This window comes from Protopterus annectens, chromosome 10.part0 (genome assembly GCF_019279795.1).
Source record: "Protopterus annectens isolate FY-2018-M chromosome 10.part0, PAN1.0, whole genome shotgun sequence".
In the NCBI taxonomy this organism is placed as follows: domain Eukaryota; kingdom Metazoa; phylum Chordata; order Ceratodontiformes; family Protopteridae; genus Protopterus; species Protopterus annectens.
The window spans coordinates 1,497,786,559-1,497,808,024 of NC_056744.1; the positions used below are offsets into that span (position 1 = coordinate 1,497,786,559).

At 37.9% G+C, this 21,466-nt stretch overlaps 1 protein-coding gene across 1 annotated transcript in view; it reads right to left on the reverse strand.

Moving 5' to 3' along the window:
• Window positions 1-437: 437 nt before the first annotated feature.
• Window positions 438-21,466, reverse strand: part of LOC122813682 (zinc-binding protein A33-like) — a 152,877-nt gene continuing 131,848 nt past the window's right edge. The window contains exons 4-6 of the mRNA XM_044086132.1: window positions 3,280-3,302; window positions 3,044-3,168; window positions 438-2,089 (exon numbers count right to left, since the gene is read on the reverse strand). Coding sequence (XP_043942067.1) covers window positions 1,545-2,089; window positions 3,044-3,168; window positions 3,280-3,302 — 693 coding nt within the window. The 3' untranslated portion in view covers window positions 438-1,544. The remainder of the gene's footprint in view (window positions 2,090-3,043; window positions 3,169-3,279; window positions 3,303-21,466) is intronic.

A 21,466-nucleotide genomic window follows, 5' to 3' on the forward strand; every position in this document is an offset into this window, starting at 1 on the left:
GATGAATGTGTTTAAAGGTGAAGCAATTAGAATTTGTAGAATGAGAAGTGATGATAGAGTCTTTTTGAAGGAAATGTCATGTCCTCAAGCAGTTATTTGTTGAGAGAGGATATCCTTCTGATGATTTAGATCAGATTAGTGAGTATGTAAGGGTTGAAAGGGAACAAATATTTGCCCCTATTATAAAGGTTGGATTTATTAACAATCAATATAAAAGAACAGTGGAAAACAAAGAAAGTGATTTGTAATCCAATACGCAATTCGAATGACAATAAAACACTCAGTATTTATTAAAACAAAAAAGAACTGGTAAGCGCTTTCATTCACAAAGAACTTCTTCAGACCTGGTTGTCACACACACAAAATAGTTTGCTCAAGTCACATGACCCAAAACATTAGCAGTGTTTTAACCCTTTCTTATATAACACTGCTTTAAAGTTTTCCATATCATTCATACCTGGATCTGCACCTGTGTTTAGCCTCACTTACCAAGCATATTCTTTCCAGTTTAAATCCACTTCTGCATCCCATCTCTTGTCTGTATTTAAAACTTGGTCAATAACAGTGAAACTAAAACCCACTTGGCATGGTTTTCTAGAGGATGTAGATTACCTCTGACTTAAGTATTTTGGGTAGGCTTGTAATGGTCTGCAGACTGATTGCCTAGTGCTTGCCTATGAACCTATGAAGAAATAATACGCCAGCAATGTAAACCTCCATTGTTAATTTTCTGCAAACATTAGTGTCAGTACTTACATTATAGTTTTAATGGCATAATAAAACTAATCTCTAGCTTTGGAAAAATGGAATGTTAGACGTATGATAGCTGCAATAGCACAGAATAAAATAACAGTTGTAACTGTATTTTAGTCACATTCATTAACAGTAACCAAACTGTACAACTCTCTCAACCTGTTCTGCAGACCAACAGTTCTTAAAAATGATTGCTTATAACAGTCCCTACAAATGACTGCTTATATAAAACAACCAGCAATACTTCTCTCTCTGAATCACAACAAATGAAATCTATCTCTATTTGGAAGGGGAGGCTTTTACACATTGACACTTGCAAGTAGCAGACAGCACATATTTATATAGCCAAAGCATGTGTTACGGCCAGTAGGAGACAGTACTGAGATCCATTATGAGACATAATTCAGATGAGTGAAATACAAGATAAAAAAATAATAAATTGGAGTTGTGATTTGCTTGTACATGTTTTATCTTTAAGATAGTAATGTGCATGTCAAAACATCCCTAAATGCTCAGATCTTAAATTCAAGATCTAATTTAACTAGAATATATTAAGAGATACATATAACATTATAAAATTCCTAGAGGCAAAATAATTGCACTATATATTAAACAAGAATATCCTCTTTAAATGTACTTTGTCTTTATACTTCACTACTGTGAAATGTTATTCTTTTATATACTTCCTTCTCATTAAGACTATCACCCAATAAAACTGATTAAAACTTTTCTTTTTTTACATATTTTCAGTCTCTATGTTGAATTTACAAAACTATAGTTTTCAGTCAGAGTTATAATTTTAAGTGAAAGAGCTTCAGGGGTTCTGCATTTTTATCCCCATCATTATTACAAGGGCTAAAGAAAGGATATATTCTCTCAGTGAAGGTGTCAGTGAAAGTGTAGAGATGGGACATGTTGTCAGCTTTATAAAATGACACCTGTCCACCCTCACAGTCCAGATACATTCCGATCCTCTGGGCCTTCTCCCAGAGTTTGATATATTTTCGTGGTGTTTTACATACTACATACTTATTTTGATTGCCAAGATACAAAGTCCAGTATCCATTCTCAGGGCTCGGGATGATGTATCCTTTCCTGTTGATGGATTCTTTGGCAACACCCACACACCAGCCAGTCTTGTTCTTCACCTCTACCTCCCAATAGTGCCTGCCTGATATGAATCCCTCTAATCCCAGTACAAATGGACATATATCAAACCTCTTGGGGTAGTCAGGGAGCTCCTGCCTTTTGTTACCACGTTTTATGCTGGTCAGGTCATCAGACAGAATGAGATTAGGGTGTGCTGTGTTCGTGTCCAATACAAGATTAGACAGACCTGTAAAAATAAATATGTTTATGAAATATTCTTTATCAAAATGAAAAGAAAATATTTAAATATTTTAGAACTGTCACAAATCTAACAGGGACTAAATCTTTAATAGATGGATGGCTAGATCTCTCTTATAATAATATGGGAGGAGGAAGAACAAAGAAATACTTTTCTATTTTTTTAATCACCTTCTAAAAAAACAGATGTTTCCATTCAAAATATTGCCAGTCTAATTATGAACTGGCTTTATTTAAATTATAAAACAAAAAATGCATCTGGCTGGAGCAGTTCTTTTTTTTTATTTCTTTTCTTTTGTACTCATGAAGTAAAACTAAATCCACTGTCTGTCTTGGTTACACTCACATCACTTAGGAATGAGACATGAATATAATGTTCTGTATAGTGCAGACCCAGAAGAGACTGGTCATGATGCTTTACCTGCAAATATCCAGTAATGCATGGCTATGTTTTTGGTAATGATCATGTACTAGCAATAATTTATCAACTTCTTACTAAACCATATGTGGGAACAAACTAGCACAATGTACAAACAACAGCTGATTTAAACAACTGTATTTGAACTAGAGTCAGTGCTGGTGTAACATGCACTGCAGCATACAGATTACACTTTGATAATATTGAAATCATGTTATCTTAAAGTGCCAAAGTTTGCTCCACTGAAACTATTATGACATCATTAGAAGCTAATGATATTTACCCTGGAAATATACAAACATAACTCCTTAATGAAAATCATAATGTTATTTAAAAAGCATGTATGGTTAAGAGAAATTGTAGATTTATAAAAGTAAATGGTTTCTGAAGAACTCACACTACAAATGTTTGCTATTTGGAAAATAAATAAAACTTCAGGAATGATTATTATGAAAGACCACAGAAAGTTGCTGATATCTCAATAAGTTTACAAAAGACAATTTTTTGTAGAGATATTTTTATTACCGGGACTAAGGATGGATTTCATTTCCTTCCATACTCCATATGCTAGAGGGCCTTTGTACAGTCCAAGACTCAAGTTGTATGCCACAACTCTTTGGCAGTCATCCTCTTTCTGGACATTTTTAAGACTGCGGAATAATTCAGGGAAGGAAAATACAAATTAAGTAACAATGATCAGATAACATAAACTTACAGATACAACTTTATTAACAACTACCCACAAAACTATTTGTACATACCTCTCCACAAATGACTTGATTTCCTGTATAAGAAAAAGTAAAACAAATAATGTGCTAAGCATTTATCTTGACATACACTAATACATGTTAGCTAACCAAAATAAATTATCTTTGGCAATTTTAGTGTAATTACCATCAGCTTTGCATAAGTACATTCCCTCCCCTTTATGCTGTGCTTTGTTATTGTTTTGTGTGAGTGTGTGTGTGTGTGTGTGAGTGTAGTTAATAAGCAAACAACATTCACATCATAATATAGCAGTGATGAAAACAGAGGAGGAACACCAACTGATGAACTGATTTCAAGGTAGAAGTATGCCGTCACACTAGGTAATGGGGACTTACACAACACTAACTCTGTATGAAGTGCTGTCAGGACTGACACTGAATGCGTCAATTTGCTCAGAAGATAATATTTCCTAGGCTGCTGTTCTTCCCTTACCACAGAGTGCACAGGTTCCTACTATCCCTTTCCTGTTTTGGAACAACCAATAGTTCTTCTTCACAAGACAATAACATAAGACACAGCCAGACCTTCCAGCAGATATGATTTCCAGAACCTAATGAATGTACAGCCCCTTCATTCAGCATTACATTTTACATGGATGATCAGGTTGTACATGGTTTTAGAAGTGGAAACTTAGGTCTTAATCTGACCATTGACTGAACCATCATACACTCCATTTGTCACACACTGTAGTTCTTCAGCCATATCTTGATACAAATACAACATGTGTGCTAAATAATTGAATAACCAAAGAGACAGTCTGGATGAATATACATTTTTTCTCCAGAAATGGTTCATTTTACATGATCAAGGTGTTCCACTGCTGCTGAAAATGCAATACCTGGCTTTGGGGACTCTGCACAAGCTGTCTGCTCCTTAGATGATGTAAAGATTATTTCTGCCCTTTGGCTACTGATGTTAGTTAGAGTCGTATATTGTATCCAGTCAGCATTTGCTGCATCATGTAAAATATTTGTAAATGCAGAGACCACACAAGTGGCCTTCTTTGGCAGCCAAAGCACCTGTTGTAGGTATCACAAACCATTTCATTTAGCCATGTAGCCTTCTTCTAAACCAGCTGTAAGCACACTCCTTGGGAATGTGGGGAAGCAATGCACTCCCTTGCTCCAGGCTGTCAATTAATTATTTATTTGACATTTGTTGACCAAGTTAGTTGAACTTGATTTTTTGCCCTTTTTTAGTGGAGGCCCAGGGAGAAAACCTCCTAGAAGAACAATATTTCAATATAAAATGTGCAATCTTTAGTTACATGTTCTAAAGAATTGTAAGTTTATGCTCAATAAATACGAGTTAGATAAACAAAAGCAGTTGACTTGGCTATCTGCAGAGCAGTTGCATGATGCACCAAAAAAAGAGAAGTGGTAGAGAAATTCATGTTAGCAGTAAGTATGTGGAGAACTGTTAGTGCATTAAGAGGAAGAGGAATTATTTAGAGTGTGTACTATAGAGTAAGGTAAAGTAAAAGTGTGTAGTGATTACTAGTGCAGGGGGAAGTAAGACAGCATAAAGGTAGACTTGTCAGAAGGGCAGAGTTTAGACAGGTGAAGATGACGGGGGACAGCTTGTGGAGAACAGTTTGTGAATGCATATGAGTTAGAGGGGAAGCAGGAGCGGCCTTAGGTAAACTGGTACCCTAGGCAAAAGAGCTCCATGGCGCCCCCCACCACACCACCTGGTGCCCCCATCCTGGTCTACATACACCAGATAAATATTGGAAAAGTGCCCCTGCAAGACTGGTGCCCTAATCGGCCACTTAGTTGGCCTATGCCTAAGGCCGGCCATGAGGGGAGGTTATGTACAAAGGTCAGATAGGATCATAAGAGTAGGTGAAGAGGAGAGTCAGGAGAGATCATGGCCGGTGTTTACAGTGGCAAGTCTAGGAGCTGGTTAGAAAATATTTGAGAGCAGTTTTGCATTGTTGTGAGTGATTTATATTTTTAATGTCAAGAGGAAGTTTATTCCAGGAGAGGGAGGAGAGTAGTTGTACATTTTTTTTTCCTGCTGTATTTCTGGATTGTAGATTTGCAACAAATTTAGATCACAACTTCTGAGGGTTCTCAGAGTAGTGTAGGGGGATGCAAGAGTGGAGATATCTGGACAGAAAGAGGATTTATATAGGATGGAATGTATGACCTGCATCTGTGAGAGAAGTAGTTAATGGGAAAATTCTAACCAGTTTAAGGAGTTAAGGATGAGGCAGTGATGTGACTTATAGGTTTCGTTTGCAAAAAATGTAGCAATTTTTTGTAAGTGATCTCTGATTTTGCTAGGAGAGAGGTCTGGAGGTTGGTGAACATCTGAGACCCATATAGAAGACTTGGGAGTAGACAGGCATTGTTTGTGTGCAGCAATCCAAGTTTTTGGTGGGTTTTCTTAATGCAATAGTGCACATGATAGCTGAATTTCAGTTTGTCATCTATGATTATGCCAAGGAGCTTTGTTCAAGTTTCAGATGTGATGGAGGTATTGTTAAGAGATAAGATATGGAAAGTAGGTTTAAGGTGACTGAGGGATTTTGGAAGAATAAGTAAGAGTTTTGGGTTTTTTTGGATTTAAGATTAACTTGCTGTTTGAGAACCAGTTTTCAACTGATGTGAAAGATTTTTGTGTTAGTATGTTCAATTCTGAGAGGTTGTCAGCTGCAGGGTTTTCCTGGATGTAGAATTTGATTGATGGAGTTACATAATTTTTTTAGGTTGGTCATTTGGGAGGTTTGAAGATGGCTGTAAAAGTTTTCTTTGTCTTTGATGACTTGTATTTTGGTAAGGTTGCAACATTCTTTATAAGTTTGCAGATGTTGAGAGGATTTTGTTTTGGGCCAGCTTTCCCATGCTAAGTCCCTTTTATGCATGAGCGAGCATGTAGTTTGTGTTAGCTGGGTTTACCAAGAGATTTAACCCTTACAGTTCTTAGAGGGACAAGGGAATTTAGTGTGGATAGAAATATAGTTTGAACTTTTGTACAGCCTCATCTAGAGGTAGATGAGTTAGGACCAGTTAATTGCAGACAGAAGGTAGTTGACGGTATCAGGATTGAAGTTGGAGAGTTTGAGACATTCTATGTTTTTTGTGGTGGGGTGTGGTGAGGGGAAAATCTGAGGACTTTAATTTTTGAGTGGTCACTTACTGAGTCAGGTAAGGATTCAGGATAATGATATTTATGTGGATTTGATACTAGAATCCAGTCTGTGAGACAGCTGTAGTTGTTTTGTTTGTTCGTATGAGTAGAAGTGATGATAAGTTGGGAAAAAACATGTATGTTAATACTTGAGCTAGGATATGCAGTGGATAGTGATGTCAAGTTCATATTGACATCACCGAGTAGAACAGTTTCATTGGGTATACTTTTAGTGTGCCAGTATAGGATATGTGCAAGTAGAGTGATACTGTCACCAGGAGGGGGTATGTAAATTGCAGCAACACTTAGTTTGTTGTGAGCATTGATTTGCAGTTTGCAATTAGAAGTTCAGCCAAAGAAAAAGGAGGGGGTAAATTAGTTAAAGGGGCAAGAGTAAGGTGGTTGGTATGAATTATAGCAACACCGCCACCTTTTTTTCTGTAATCTGTCTAGTTGTAAGATGCTACAACCTGAGGAAAGAATTCTTTCTCAGAGATATGTGGTTTCAGCTATGTTTCAGTGAGTGCGAATATATCAGGGGTGTGACTGGCCATTCAAGCATGAAATTCACTAACTTTAAGAATGCTTCAGAATTCATAGAGTATAATAATAAATGTTTATTGGGGAATTTAGGGTGATGTATGGTTGGATGAGTGGATGCATTATTAATGACAGGGAGGGAGAGTGGGCCTGGATTAGGATGAATGTGTCCAGATAGGAGCAGGATGTTAGACAGATGAGTAGGGTTGTGGGAATGATTGGAGATAGGAGTGATGTTTTGGCTTGGGTTTAGGAATGATAGTAGTAGATGGGTGAATTTTACTTTTGGAAAGAATGGAATTAGTGGTTGGGAGTATAGAGGGAGCAATTTTAAAATAATTTAATTGATGGGAGATTGGAGTAATAACGCTAGAAGTTGGAGAAGGATGTAGTGGTGTTAACTGAGTGTTATATAAGGACAGGTGGTATAGGACAAGTAGGATAGGTGAAAACAGGAGAGGTAGAATCATGATGAAATAAAGCCTGTTTTGAAGTGGGAACAGGTACAAAGTGCTGTGGAGAGTTAAGGGGTGAGAGATCATGTGTTTTGGAAAGGGTTAAGATGGGTTTTGGGTCTGGAAATAAGGAATGAGTGTGGAATGAGATGAGAAGGAGTGGAGGGTTGTGATAAGTTACAGATTACTTAAGGATGAGTATTATTTGAAGATGAAAGTAAGTAGGGGGTGGAGGTAGTCTAGAGTGACAGAGTGTTTTGATGCAGGGATTAATGGATGGTTAGCTATAAGTGTAATGACGTTAGGGGTGGGTGGGGATGAGTGTAGAGTAGAGTACTGGAGAGAGCTCGAGCAAAGCTAGGGTAAATGGAGCATGATGAGCCACAACGCAGACCATGTACTGAGGGAGAAAAACAATGCAGTTTGTCCAGGTCATTACATTAGAACCAATACAGTTTAAGGCAAACATTCAAACAATTTACAGGATAAGAAGTCCAAATCTTACCAGTGACTGCTTGTTTAGACCAAGGAGTGGGTTTTTATTTGGATGATGTATACTTATAAAGTGGCTTATAAAATATTAGTTAATGGATAAGGGGGAGTGGGTCCAGTAGTGAGCATGCTTCTATTTTATTACAAAGAAAGTTAATATGATAAGGAATTAACTTTGGAGAAATAACCTACATTTTAGCAGCTCCTCTTTATTTTACAAGTTTGAAAAATGTGCAGTGTTCTGGTAACGGAGCAATCCTGTGGTTCTGGGGAATATAGTCCTAGCAGTAAATTTATGGTTGGTGTAAGGCATGGTGTAGAGCTAAAGGGACTGTGAATATAAAACAGAGACATATGTCAGAGTAAGGAGGAGGAAAATAAATGAAAAAGTAAATATAGATGAGAGAGAGATGTTTGAGAAAGGAGGGGGAAATAAATGGAAGAGGAGAGAAGAGACTTAGAGATCTTAGTCCAAGAAAAAGTAAATGCTAGGAGGGACAGAAAAAAACTGTAAAGAGAGCAATACCAGCTACTGTATATGAATTATCATAAACTGGGTATATGATTAATAGCTAAGGCTAGCAGATATCAGCAATTCCCTGCACTTACAAACAGTTATCAGATATAGTCAAGCATTGCAACAAGTTAAGAATCAAGTAAGTAGAGGACAAGTTATAAATAATCATGTACAGCTCCATGAAATGCCTTAGATATATATATACAACAATGCATGGCTTCAGTAGCTCTAAATTCACTCAGTTGCTCATCTACAATCAAGCATATCCAGTTACATAACAAAGCATCTAAAGTACAATTTACTGAATTAAAAATGTTTTCATTATTATGCTAGAAGTCTTCAAAAGGTATAGAAAGAAAGCTAAAAACACAGTCGGAAAATGGGTTCCAGTAGGTTGAAACCATATGCACTAACCAATCACATCATTGGATGCTAACACCAGCAATAGTAACCTTAGATAATAGGCTGGTCTACAAGGTTAGAGCAAAATATTCCACTCTAGTTTGTTATAATAAAGCTTTTCTTTAACAGTTCAGCTAGCTGCTTAACTTATTGGCATTATTGTTCAGCATTACTTCATTATCTCTCACAAAAGAATAAAACCCAACAGAAGTAAGTAAGTAACTTACAGGGTGAGGTGAGCACAGTACCAGGGATACTCCACAAACAGCTGATGTGCTCTGCAGTTCCTTTATAAAAATGGTGCCATTGAGAAGAAAGAAATATGAAAGTTGCATTTGGACGTCAGTGGGGGGAGTGGCAGAGTAAGAGTGACAGGTTTTCAAGTTTTGCAATTATTTAGAAAGATCAGTAGCTGTTTCTGTAGCCATGATGCAAACCACACATTGAGAGCAAAAAACAATCAGCTAATGTATTTTGTCCAGGTCAGTACATTAAAGCCAATACAATTTAAGGCAGATATTCAAACAATTTACAAGAAAATAAGCCCAAATCATGCTGGTGACTCCTTGTTTAAAACAAGAAGTGGGATTTTTTTTGGAAGATGTATACTTATAAAGTGGTTAATAAAATATTAGTTAATGGATGGGGGTAGTGGCTCCAGTAGTGTGCATGCCTCTGTTTTTTTACAAAGAAAGTTAATATGAGGAGGAATTAACTTTGGAGAAATAACCTACACTTCCGGCAGTTCCACTTTATTTCACAAGTTTTAAAAATGTGCAGAGCTCCAGTAACAGAGCAATCCTGTGGTTCTGAGGAATATAGTCTTGGCAGTAACTTTACGATGGGTGAAAGGCATGGTGCAGAGCTAAAGGAAAGGGAGAGGTGAGCACACTACCAGGGAGATGTCATGACCAGCTGTTGTGCTGTGTGTTTCTTTTTGTTTAATCAGTTAAACTATATTTCTTAGTGATTTGCTTCATGCAGTCACTCCATCATCTTATGGAATGAATGCCTGTATCTGAAATGTCTGTAGGTCACTTTTATACTTGCCTGATTTCATGCTTGGGTACAATCAGTTGGATACCTAAGGACAATGCAGGAGGGGGGTAAGGTAGATTGTACCACAGCAGCATGAAAGTACTACTGCAGGGATGTTGACACCATTAAATGGCTCGAGATTATAGATCTATAGGTGCAGGTAATGACGACTTAACAGAAGTTGAAATAAATGGCACTGGAATATTGAAAATTTGTAGATGAAAATTAGGTGTACAGACATTGGTTAGAAGTAATGGCTCAAAATAGCAAGAAAGATTGACATTACTGGGAACACAGCTCAAACACAAATGCCACATGGCAATTGCTGGATATGTTTATATTAGCAGGGCTGACACTGTGTAAAATGAGATTGCATTTAAGATGCACTAATGTTTTAAGACCTATGTGGTGATGATCCATACACAGTGAAAGCTTACGGTAAAGTCACCAAAGCCAAGTGATAATGTTACTACGGCAAATGGCAGTGCAGTCAGCACCAGAGAAAAGGACCTGGAGGTAGTTCACCCACTAGCTGACACTACAGCAATGATGACAGGAAGTTTGACTTCAGCTTCTCTTTTGCTCCAAGTTCTTCTTCAATACTATATGAAAGACACTAATGAGGTATTGAGTATGGCCATCTCTTAGTCTCTCTTCAACATTCTTCACTATTCTTGATTTCCTAATTCAACAAAAAAGCTCTTTGTATCCAAAGGAACTGGACTACTCTAAAGTGTTGTGCTCTCATTTAAAAGCTTTCATTTTAAACTTGGACTTATTGTATCAGTTTCCCCGCACTTCCAGGTCTAGAAGTGAAAGAAAGATTAACTTGAAAACAGCTGATATTATAGCAGGGTTCAACTGTATGTTTAGCCTATATAGAAATCATTTTATGCTCAAGTTCTGAGAGACTTGCTTGGCTACAAACATCTGCATTAGAAGCTGAAGTTAAGTGAAACTTGCAGTTGTGTATTTTAGTCTTCTGTTAAGTACAAACTTGCAGTTTTAAAAGTACTATATTTTCATTTTTTCTGTTTCCTAATTGTGTGTTTCATTGAACAGTGTGCTGTGTGTGTGTCTCTGCTATAAGAGGGGTGGTGGTCTTATCACTTCTTTGTTATGTGATATTTAATAGCCTAGAGGGATTCCTCTGTACTTTAAGTGCTACCCACAAAGTTTGAGAAATCATTTTATGCTCAACTTCTGAGACACTTGCATTTGCATTAGAAGCTGAAGTTAAGTGAAACTTTCAGTAGTGTATATTAGTCTTCTGCTAAGTACAAACTTGCAGTTTTAAAAGTACTGTATTTTTATTTTTTCTGGATCCTAATTGTATGTTTCATTGAAAAGTGTGCTGTGTGTCTCTCTGCAGTTAGTTCCCCACCATCCCTCCCTGTTGCTGTGTTGGTATGTGTCGGTGGCTCTGGAATTGCCCACCCCTCCTGTAAGTCTGTAATAGAACACTCCTCCTGGGTCCATCTCATTTGCTCACTTAACCGAGTACAGTGAGATCATATTCTGAGTTTATTGTTCACTCTACTTAATACAGAGAGAAGATCTGAGAAGGCCAACCCACTTAGGTTCTTCCTTCCTTCCTCTCTCCTTGCACTTAAAAAAAAATTGCACTTTACTCATCTGCTTTTACTGTATTTGTGTTTCTGCCTAATTTACTTTGCTTTTCTTAAAAGTACTCAATTTTTATTTATTCTGCTGCATTTATTACTGCTTGGTAGTAACCTGATTAAATTGTAACCGTTATTCTAAGTCTTTTGGTTTAAGTACTTGGGCTTCATACAGGCTGTTTTACATTAAGAAGGTTTGTGGTCTGCACTGTTGTGGCAGGACACGTAGCTTACATCCTTCTAAGCTGGGAATTCCTGACTGAAGGCCCAGTGTCTGCTATTCTAAAAGTGTATTAGTTTTGGCTTAAGCACTTGGGCTTCAGGCCAGTTATTCTACATTAAAAGGGTTTGTTGTCTGCACTCTTGTGGGAAGAGAGGCTGGATTCTGCCCTTCTGAGCTGGGAATTTCTGGTCACAGGCTTATTGTGCCTGCTTATTTGAACTGTTTCTTTCTGAAATTAGTGTGCCTTGTTGCTATAGCATAGACCAGATTCAGGCCTGCTGAATCTAGTGTTGTTTGTATAACCTGAGCACTGATCCAGGCCATCCTTTTTTGGAGAAGGTTCCCCTACACCCTAGTAGCAGGAGTGTGCAGTTAGAACTTGTCTAATTGAAGACTACTACAACAGGGCTCAGTTTTGAGCTTTTTTTCTGGTTAATTGGGTAACTTGTTTAAATTAGTTATTTTTTTATATATATAAATCAATAGAAAACTAACTGCACTTTATTCAACTGCTTTTACTGTATATGTGTTTCTTCCTACTTTATTACTATGGGCATTAACTACAATTCTGATCTGAGATATATAACAATAAGTATCCTTTTCTGTGCATTTAAAGTGTTTTTTCATTGTATCTGCTTTATTTTCTGAAAAAAAAAAAAAAATATATATATATATATATATATATATATATATATATATATATATATATATGGGTTCATGTCAATACATCGACATGTCATTATGTCGACAGTTACTGCATCTACACGAAATAATCGACAATTGAAACCGTCGACAACTGGAATCATACACTCTAACTTTACCGACAACCCGACAGCACTTTTAAATGGAATGCTACCTTGGGCCGAGTACTAACATGGGTCAAGATGGGGGCGTGATTTGTACGTCTACATTACTGGTGTTTCACCCCCATCTTGAACCATGTTAGTACTCGGCCCAAGGTAGCATTCCATTTAAAAGTGCTGTTGGGTTGTCGGTAAAGTTAAAGTGTATGATTCCAATTGTCGACGGTTTCAATTGTCGATTATTTCGTGTAGATGCAGTAACTGTCGACATAATGACATGTCGATGTATTGACATGAACCCATATATATATATATATATATATATATATTTTTTTTTTTTATGCACAGAAAAGGATACTTATTGTTATATATCTCAGATCAGAATTGTAGTTAATGCCCATAGTAATAAAGTAGGAAGAAACACATATACAGTAAAAGCAGTTGAATACAGTGCAGTTAGTTTTCTATTGATTTATATATATAAAAAAATAACTAATTTAAACAAGTTACCCAATTAACCAGAAAAAAAGCTCAAAATTGAGCCCTGTTGTAGTAGTCTATCCTTGTTTCTTGCCTTTCTGCGCTAGTATAGTCCAGTTTTCAGGTTAGTGCTGAATTCAGGGCTGTGTTACAAATCTCTGTGTTTGCCCATACCTTACTTGGAGAGAAGGAAGTTTCTCTGTTCACCTGTAAGAGAGGGGAGATTTGAGCAACCTATCTGTCCCTGGAGGACTGGATTCAACCCAGAAATTAGTAGTTTATTGGTCATTTTTGGCTAATTTCTATCTCTTTCATTTCCCTGCTATAAATACTGCATTTGCCTGGTTTTGCACACCGGGCAGCACCAGTTATCTAGGGTAAAACTATTCCTGGCTCCACAAAGTCTCCTCTTCAATTTTTCCCTTGGAACTAGACAAACGTTCAACTTAAGCACTCAAGCCATTCATTTCTCAGCCCGGCACTTGCTCAAAACTTATATCAAGCACTTATAAACCCTAGCATTAGACCCTCCTGTACTGTACACTGGCTCTCTATTCGACCTTACCAGCCATCCAGTAAAACAGTTCACCGTACCTATCCAGGCATATCCAAAGGGCAGTTTCAGATGTACTCTCCAGTCCAACTGGTGAATCTGGACATTCTGAGGCAATGTTGCAACTGCCTCATGTACACAGACAACCCTCTCCTCCTACCACAAAACACTAATACATGCGAGAGATGTAATTATACAGCCAAACTGGAGGCTAGGCTCTCTCAACCCAAGACTGGATCCGACAGTCAAGAGGAGAAGGGAAATACTTGTATCACACCACCAGTCTCACACAGACCCATTAAACCATCACCGGCAAAAACACACATAAATACATGAAAACATACTTGTAGGCTCTAAATAAAAACCTACAAAACCAACAGAGACTTCCAAAGCAAATATCCAAGCAACCTCCACCCCCCCCAACACAAACCATGAAACACATACTTCACAAAACCAGTGTGCCATGCAATCACAGCCCTTAAGGCAAAACAACATACCCAGCATACTAGTAATAGGTGACTTTATAGTTAGGCACACTGACATCCCACTCGCTAGCCTGAATAAGAAGGAGGTCACTGTTAGATGCCTGGTGGGTGCCAGGATCCACCACATAACACAAGCACTCAGGTCACTCCAGAAAAAGTACAGATATGATCTTGTCATTGTCCATGTTGGTGTGAATGACTTGAGCTGTACCTCCCTGGACTACATGAAAAGAGACATGGAAGAGCTCTCTGATCATGTAGCCCAGGCCGGTATGACCCTGACCCTGAGTAGCATCCTGCCCTCACCAAAAAAGATACCATGGTATAAAGAAAAAAAATCTCTATTTCAACAACTGGCTACGTTTCTGGTGTCGTTCAAAGGGGATCCAGTGTCTATCCGCCTGGAATGACATGCTCGACAAGCCATGCTGCTTTGCTAGAGACAGCTTGCACCTGTCACTCTTAGGCTTTCAAATACTGGCCAAGGCTCTTGGCACCCCCATAGTGCCGTTTTTAGGCAAGGCTCAAAAGACAAACCCACCACTGTAAATAGCACAAGTAAAAAACTGAGGGTAATGCTACTCAATGCCAGAAGTCTAAACCTCAAAATGCATGCCCTCTAGGCACTACTCAGTATGGAGAAAATCGATATATGTGCAGTAACAAAAACCTGGTTTAAGGCTCCAGAGAGCACTCCAGCACTACCAGGCTACAACTCATACCATACATTTACAGAACCCAAACCAAACTACAAAAGGTGGGGGCGTACCCATATTCATCAAAGATATCCACACCTCCAGGTTAGTGGCACAGCATGATGATTCAGAGATCACTTACATGCAACTAACAATGGGCAAAACTGCACTTCAAACTGTAGTTTGTTACAGATCACCCACCATGTCCCAGGACCCCCATTCCGTGTTTCTGGAAACACTGGGAAACATATAGGTCCTACCAAACACCCTAATATTCGGTGATTTTAGCTATCCAAACATTAACTACTCAAGTACTAACTCCCTTGCCCAACATTTCCTAGAATTTATAAACTCAAACACCCTGGTTCAACTGGTCAACACTCCCCACCAGAGATGAAAACATATTGGACCTGGTCATCACTAACAAGGGTGAGTGGTGTTCCACACCAGAGGTCAACCCTTTGCTGGTTAGATCTGACCATAAACAAATCACTTTGGATATCCACATTCCGCCCCCACCCCCGGACAAGGAAACCACCATGAAAATGTTTCAAAAGCAAACTTCACGTTACTTAAGATCGATGTGGAAAGTTTCAAAGCCCCCTTGCTGAAATATAATGCTGTCCCAGCTGCAAAATCCTTTACTAATGCATTCTACGGGCACCTACAGGAATGCATGGATCATGCCATCCCAAGCAAAACAAAGACTCACTCTTCCAAGAAAAGGAAACCAGTCTGGTGGACTCCTGCCATAAACAAGCTATACAATAGAAGGAGGAAACTAGTACAGAACAGAGTAAAATCCCAAGAAGGGAAGACATCCCTGATCAGTATCAGCAAGAAACTATGATCCCTCATAAAATCATCCAAGGCGAGCTTTGAAAGAAAAATTGCCAAGGATTCCAAAGATAACCACAAGGCATTCTTTAGCTATGTCAAGAATCTAAGTGGCAATGCTCAGATCTGCTCAGAGTTAGTGCAGAATGGCACAAAATACAATGAACCGACCGATATCGCCAACATCCTGGCAGAGAGGTTCAGCGCAAACTTCACCCCCCCACCCCCAAAAGGGCCCATAATCATACCAGAAGAATGTAGAGTCTCTGAAATCACAGACACTCAGGTTAAAACAGCCCTCTCTAAAGCAAAAAACACAGCATCAATGGGACTGGATGGTGTCCCAGGCTGTGTCCTACACGAGCTCAAAGATGAACTAACCCCTCACCTAAGCACACTGTTCAAACTCAGCCTCTCCACAGGCTACGTACCCATAGAGTGGTGCACAGCAACGGTTATTCCGCTCCACAAAGGTGGAGCCACAACAGACCCCGGGAACTATCACCCTATAAGCCTGACTAGCTTGGTCTGCAAGGCTATGGAGTGCATCATCATGGAACTCATTAACAGAGACATTGGGAACCTCCAAACACTGGACCCTACCCAGTTCAGCTTTGTTAAGTGCAGATCATGCCTCCTAAACCTGGAGGACTTCTTTGAGACAGTTACCAAGGCTGTAGACAAGGGAAAGGTGGTACACAGCCTACCTAGACCTCGCTAAGGCTTCTGACACCATTCCCCATTCTGGTATTATAGACAAGCTCAACAACCTGAAAATAAACCCCTCTGTCACAAGATGTGTTGCCAACAGGCTCACGGACAGAGCCCACATGGTGAAAGTTGGGGAGCTAGGTCCGACTCTAAACCGGTTACAAGTGGCATTCCCCAGGGCTCAGTCCTAGGACCCCTCCTGTTCAGCATAATCTTCTCAGAGGTACAGGCAAGCACAGGAGGACTGTGGCTGACCAAGTTCGCTGATGACTGCAAACTAGGGTCTATAACTGACTCTCCGGCTGGCACACACATCCTCCAAAAGGGTCTCACTGAAATGGATACCTGGTGTCAAAATTATGGCCTCAAGCTAAATGCCAAAAAGTGCATAGTCATCCCCTTTGGAAAAAAACAAAGTACCCACAAACTACCACATAGGTGATAGTCCCCTAAATATGGAAAACATCATAAGGGATCTGGGGACCCGAGTAGTCAGTAATTTCACCTTTGATAATCACATTGCCAAAGTGGTTAGAAAATCATTATATGTGGCCCACCTAATCACAAAAGGGTTCGCATCCAGATCAAAAGAGGTCATTGGGCCCCTCTACTCATCACTCATCAGACCCATTATAGAGTACAGTGCATTATTTGGGATGCACCTTACAAGACACCTGCAACAGCTGTAAAGACCACAGAACTACCTCACCAAGAGAATCACTGGCCTCAAACAGATGCCCTATGCAGCTCAACTGAAGAAACTCTAGCTGTACTCAGTTGCATACTGCCTACTCAGAAGTGATCTCTGCCTGACATACAAGGCCATGTCCAACCCAGAATTGATGGACATACTCCACCTAAAGCAAACCTTATCCCCTCGAGCCACACGCTCTAGGGATCTAAACCTCACCACAACAATAAATAGGACATGCTGGAGGGAAAGATTCCTGTCCCAGAGACTTCCCATGCTCTGGAGCAAGATTCCAATCTACATTAGGCAGAGCTCCTCGCTAGCACTCTTCAAAAGAAACCTTGATGAGTGGATGGGAAACAGAAAGTTTACTTCGGGGATCACTTCAGTGGCTCTTCTGGACAGAGACACAGGGAACTAATCTAAGGGGGTGGCAAAAGCCAACACATTCTGGCTAGGCTTATAAATGTCTTTGGGCAGACAGCCTATTACCTACCTATGAACCTATATAGAGTATGCATTACCACACAGGATAGAGACACACAGTGCCTCTGTATCTCATGACAGTGATTTTCCTCCATGTGTATCAGCTTTGCTGTCAACCACACTAGAGCTGCCACTATCAGTCATTTGTCTGCCTCAGGTTGTATTACAGTATGAATGTTACCAGCCATATCTGCATATACATAGCATACAAGACACCAGAGTGAAGCCAGCAACATATGTTACGCAGTTGCCCATGTAGCTTACAGGGTGAATGTGTTCATGCAACAAAGTAATTACAATACATCCTTATCTTCCTTGCCAGCATGATGCACTGATATTATTATGACAGCAAATGTGCAATGAGCTTAGCCTACATAGTGTATGTACTATATAAGCATACAGACACTGTTGGTATGTAACACTAACCTAGTTTATCATGCGGTGAGACACAGCTGGCCTGGATCATCCTATGACCAACATCCAGACCACATCCATGAATAGCAGCTATAACATCTTCCCCAGTCAAGGACACAAGCAAGTGCTACACATCAATTAATCTTGTAGACCATGATGGGACACCCTATGTATTCGATCTTCCATCTGCAATCTTGTGTGCCACTTGCTTGACACAGACTATCATATCTCTGACACATCCACGATAATGGTTTGATGTGGGGATTTGTTCACCTATGGCATTAATATCACACAGCAAAGGCTTTCACACCTTCTGAAATGCCTGATAATCCCCCTTCTCTTAAGCAAGTGTAGCCTTTGGGTCCCAAAGGCATGCTATAGGAATTAATTCTCAAAGGGGCTATCATTTTCCAGACTCTGTCAATCACATCCTCATGACATGCACACTGTGGAAACAGAGGGAAATTAGCAATACATTTGTGCAGTGATTGTGAAGGTTATGCTGAAACCTACAGAAACTTAGGGAGCACATCTCTATAATGATTAGGAAGGATGCTCAGTATCTCAACAAGTAGTACACTTACCTTTAGTACAGAAAGATGCGAGTTCTATGCCTACACCAGTTAAAGAAATACTTTTCCACTACAGAGACTACAATTCAGCATGGGGGGTGTTGCACTCCTGAATGTGTCATCCTTTAAGATGGGATGTTAAAACAAGGCTTTGTCTGCCTGAGCTGGTGGTAGCTGAGGTGGATGTAAAAAGACCCCACAGCACTTATAGAAAGCACAGGTTTCCTTTATTAAAATAATTATTTGCTTTGAACAAAATGAAATGTAATTAAATGTATACCAGCAATAAATTCTCAGTGACTTACAATAAATAAATAAAAAGATGTGTTCAGACCCTAATTTCCTTTCTCATCTCATACACAAAACAAAAGCAAATGTTTTTACACTTTATCCTCCCAACACTTTCAGCTATTATCAAAATTTTATTTTCATGCAGATATATGCTTCATCCCAAATCTTGTTAAATAATACTTCTTTAGTTCTTGCTTTTTTGAGTTCCAATTTTGATTTATTATAGCTATACATATTTATTTTTCCCATCTAACAGTTATATATCTTCTCGCTCATATATTCCATATATAGTAATTTTCATTTGCACTTCTTTCAAACAATCCTATTTTTTTAACTCCCCCACACTATTTTTGTTCTAAAACACTAAGAATTAGCCACCATTAGCACTCTTCAAGAAAAATCTTGATGATTGGATGGGAAATAGGAAATTCACCATAGGGATCACTTCTGTGGCTATGCTCGACAGGGGTACAGGAAAATAATTTTCTTAGGTGGCGAAAGCCAGGGTACATTTTTGGCTAGGCTTAGGCCCTAGGGCTAATAGCCTAGTACCAACCTATGGACCTAAAAAGCCAGATGTTCAATTTCTTTTATTTTTTTTAAATATTTTTATTCATTTCCAAAAACAAGAAAACATGAATGCAGGTTATTTATGACAATGAAGTATTTACAAATTATTTAAAAAGGTAGGCTAAAACCTCTAAACAGATATCAAACATTAAAACCAAAATAAAGTATTTACAAGGGTGTCTATTGTTGACATATAATTGACTTTCTATACAATTGTTTCCTGATTATAATCTGCTGCAGTCATTATTCTCCAGTATTTCCGTTACTTTTTGCCATGCTACGTATAATGATGTAGTTCTTTCAGTTCTTCCTTTAATAGTGTTCATTTCCAATCGTGATACTGCTGACACCATATTCAAAAGTTGGAGAAGCGTTGGATTTCCAGTTTGATGTAATGTTCTTCCTTGCAATAGCTAGGAGAGTCCATAAGATTACATATTTTGTTCTTGGCACACAGTCGGGTACAGGTGCATTAAACAAAATAATAGATTTGGAAATCTGGAATTTATCATTGAATACCATTTGCAGAAAATAATTTATTTTATCCCAATATGGTTTAATCAAATGGCATTCGTAGAACATATGTTGCCAGTCTGCTTTTATTGCTAAATCACATCTCCAGCAGCCAATATTTTTCTTAAACATAAGTTCCATTTTATGAGGGGTTACATAAGATCTGTGTATGAATTGCCATGTAAAAAGTCTCCAATGTAATGAAAGTGATGTCTGCTTTGGAGAGAGAAGAATTAGTTTTTTATCTCTGTCATTTGGCACATGTCAATTAACTGATCTATAATAATTCCATATTTTGTCATTATTATGCATTTTTATTTTTTTGTTTGTTTTATAAATAGATGATAAGTATCCCTTTCCAGTAATGGGTTGATTAGTTAGTAATATTATATGTTCTATAAGGTTAGGAACATTTTGTCTTATTGATGGTTGCATTGTTTCTTGTTTGCTTAATATATACTGTCTTAATTCTTGTACATGTAACCACGAACTATCTTCCATATTTAATTTCTGTTTAATCTGGCCTATTGTCAGAGGTTTTCCAGAGTTTAGAAATTGATGCCAATATATTAATCCCTTTTCTTTAAGCATGTTGACTACTTCCATATTAAATGTTATTATATTACCTTGTGTGTACGCTACTGGATATAAAAGAAATGACCATGCTTTAATATCAGGATTGCTATTAATAAGATTTTGGAAAATTTTTAATGTACAAGTAATGTATTTGGAACTTATATTTTTATTCTTATGTATCATCATATATTCCTTCATCAGCCATAGAAAATTGTTTGGTATGAAATCTGTATACTTATTTGCTACTACAAATCCTGATTTTAACCAGATTCTCTCATGAACTAGCTTCCATTTTGATGTATATTTTGTATTTAGCCATAATGATATTGTTTTAATAATGGATGAATGCAAATATATTTCTATGTCTGGAAAACCTATGCCACCTATATCCCAATCATCTAAATGATACTTCATAGTTATCCTTGGTTTTTTTGGGATACCATAGGAATCTTACCATTAAATCATTTAATTGTTTTAGGTGCGATTTAGCTGGTGGCAAAGAACAAGCTTGTATGACATAAAGAATTTTTGGAAATATGATCATTTTAATTATATAAAGCCTTTCTTCCATTGAAAAGAAAAATTTATTCCATCTTTGTATTAGATTTTTAATATTATTTAAGGTCTCTTTATAATTTGTTTCAATTGTAGTATCTAGGTTATTAGTTATTATAATTCCCAAGTATTTAATTATATTATCGGTAGAGATATATTTATGGTATTTTTTATTTAGATCTTTTTTATTAGTATTTATAAGCAATACATTTGTTTTGTTCTCATTAAATTTAAGACTTGAAAAGTTTTGAAAGTTTTGAATTGAGTCCCATAATGCTTTTAAACTGCTATTATTATTTTTTAAGGTAATTAAAATATCATCAGCAAAAAGTTGAATTTTAAGCTCTAGGCTGTTGTCTAGTTGTATTCTTTCAATATTTTTATCCATACGTATATTATTTGCTAAGGGTTCAATGACTAGCGCAAACAATAACGGAGAACGAGGGCAGCCTTGTTTTGTGCCCTTAGTTATTTTAATAGATTTAGACAGACAAGATCCCAGTTTTATATAAGCCAATGATTTT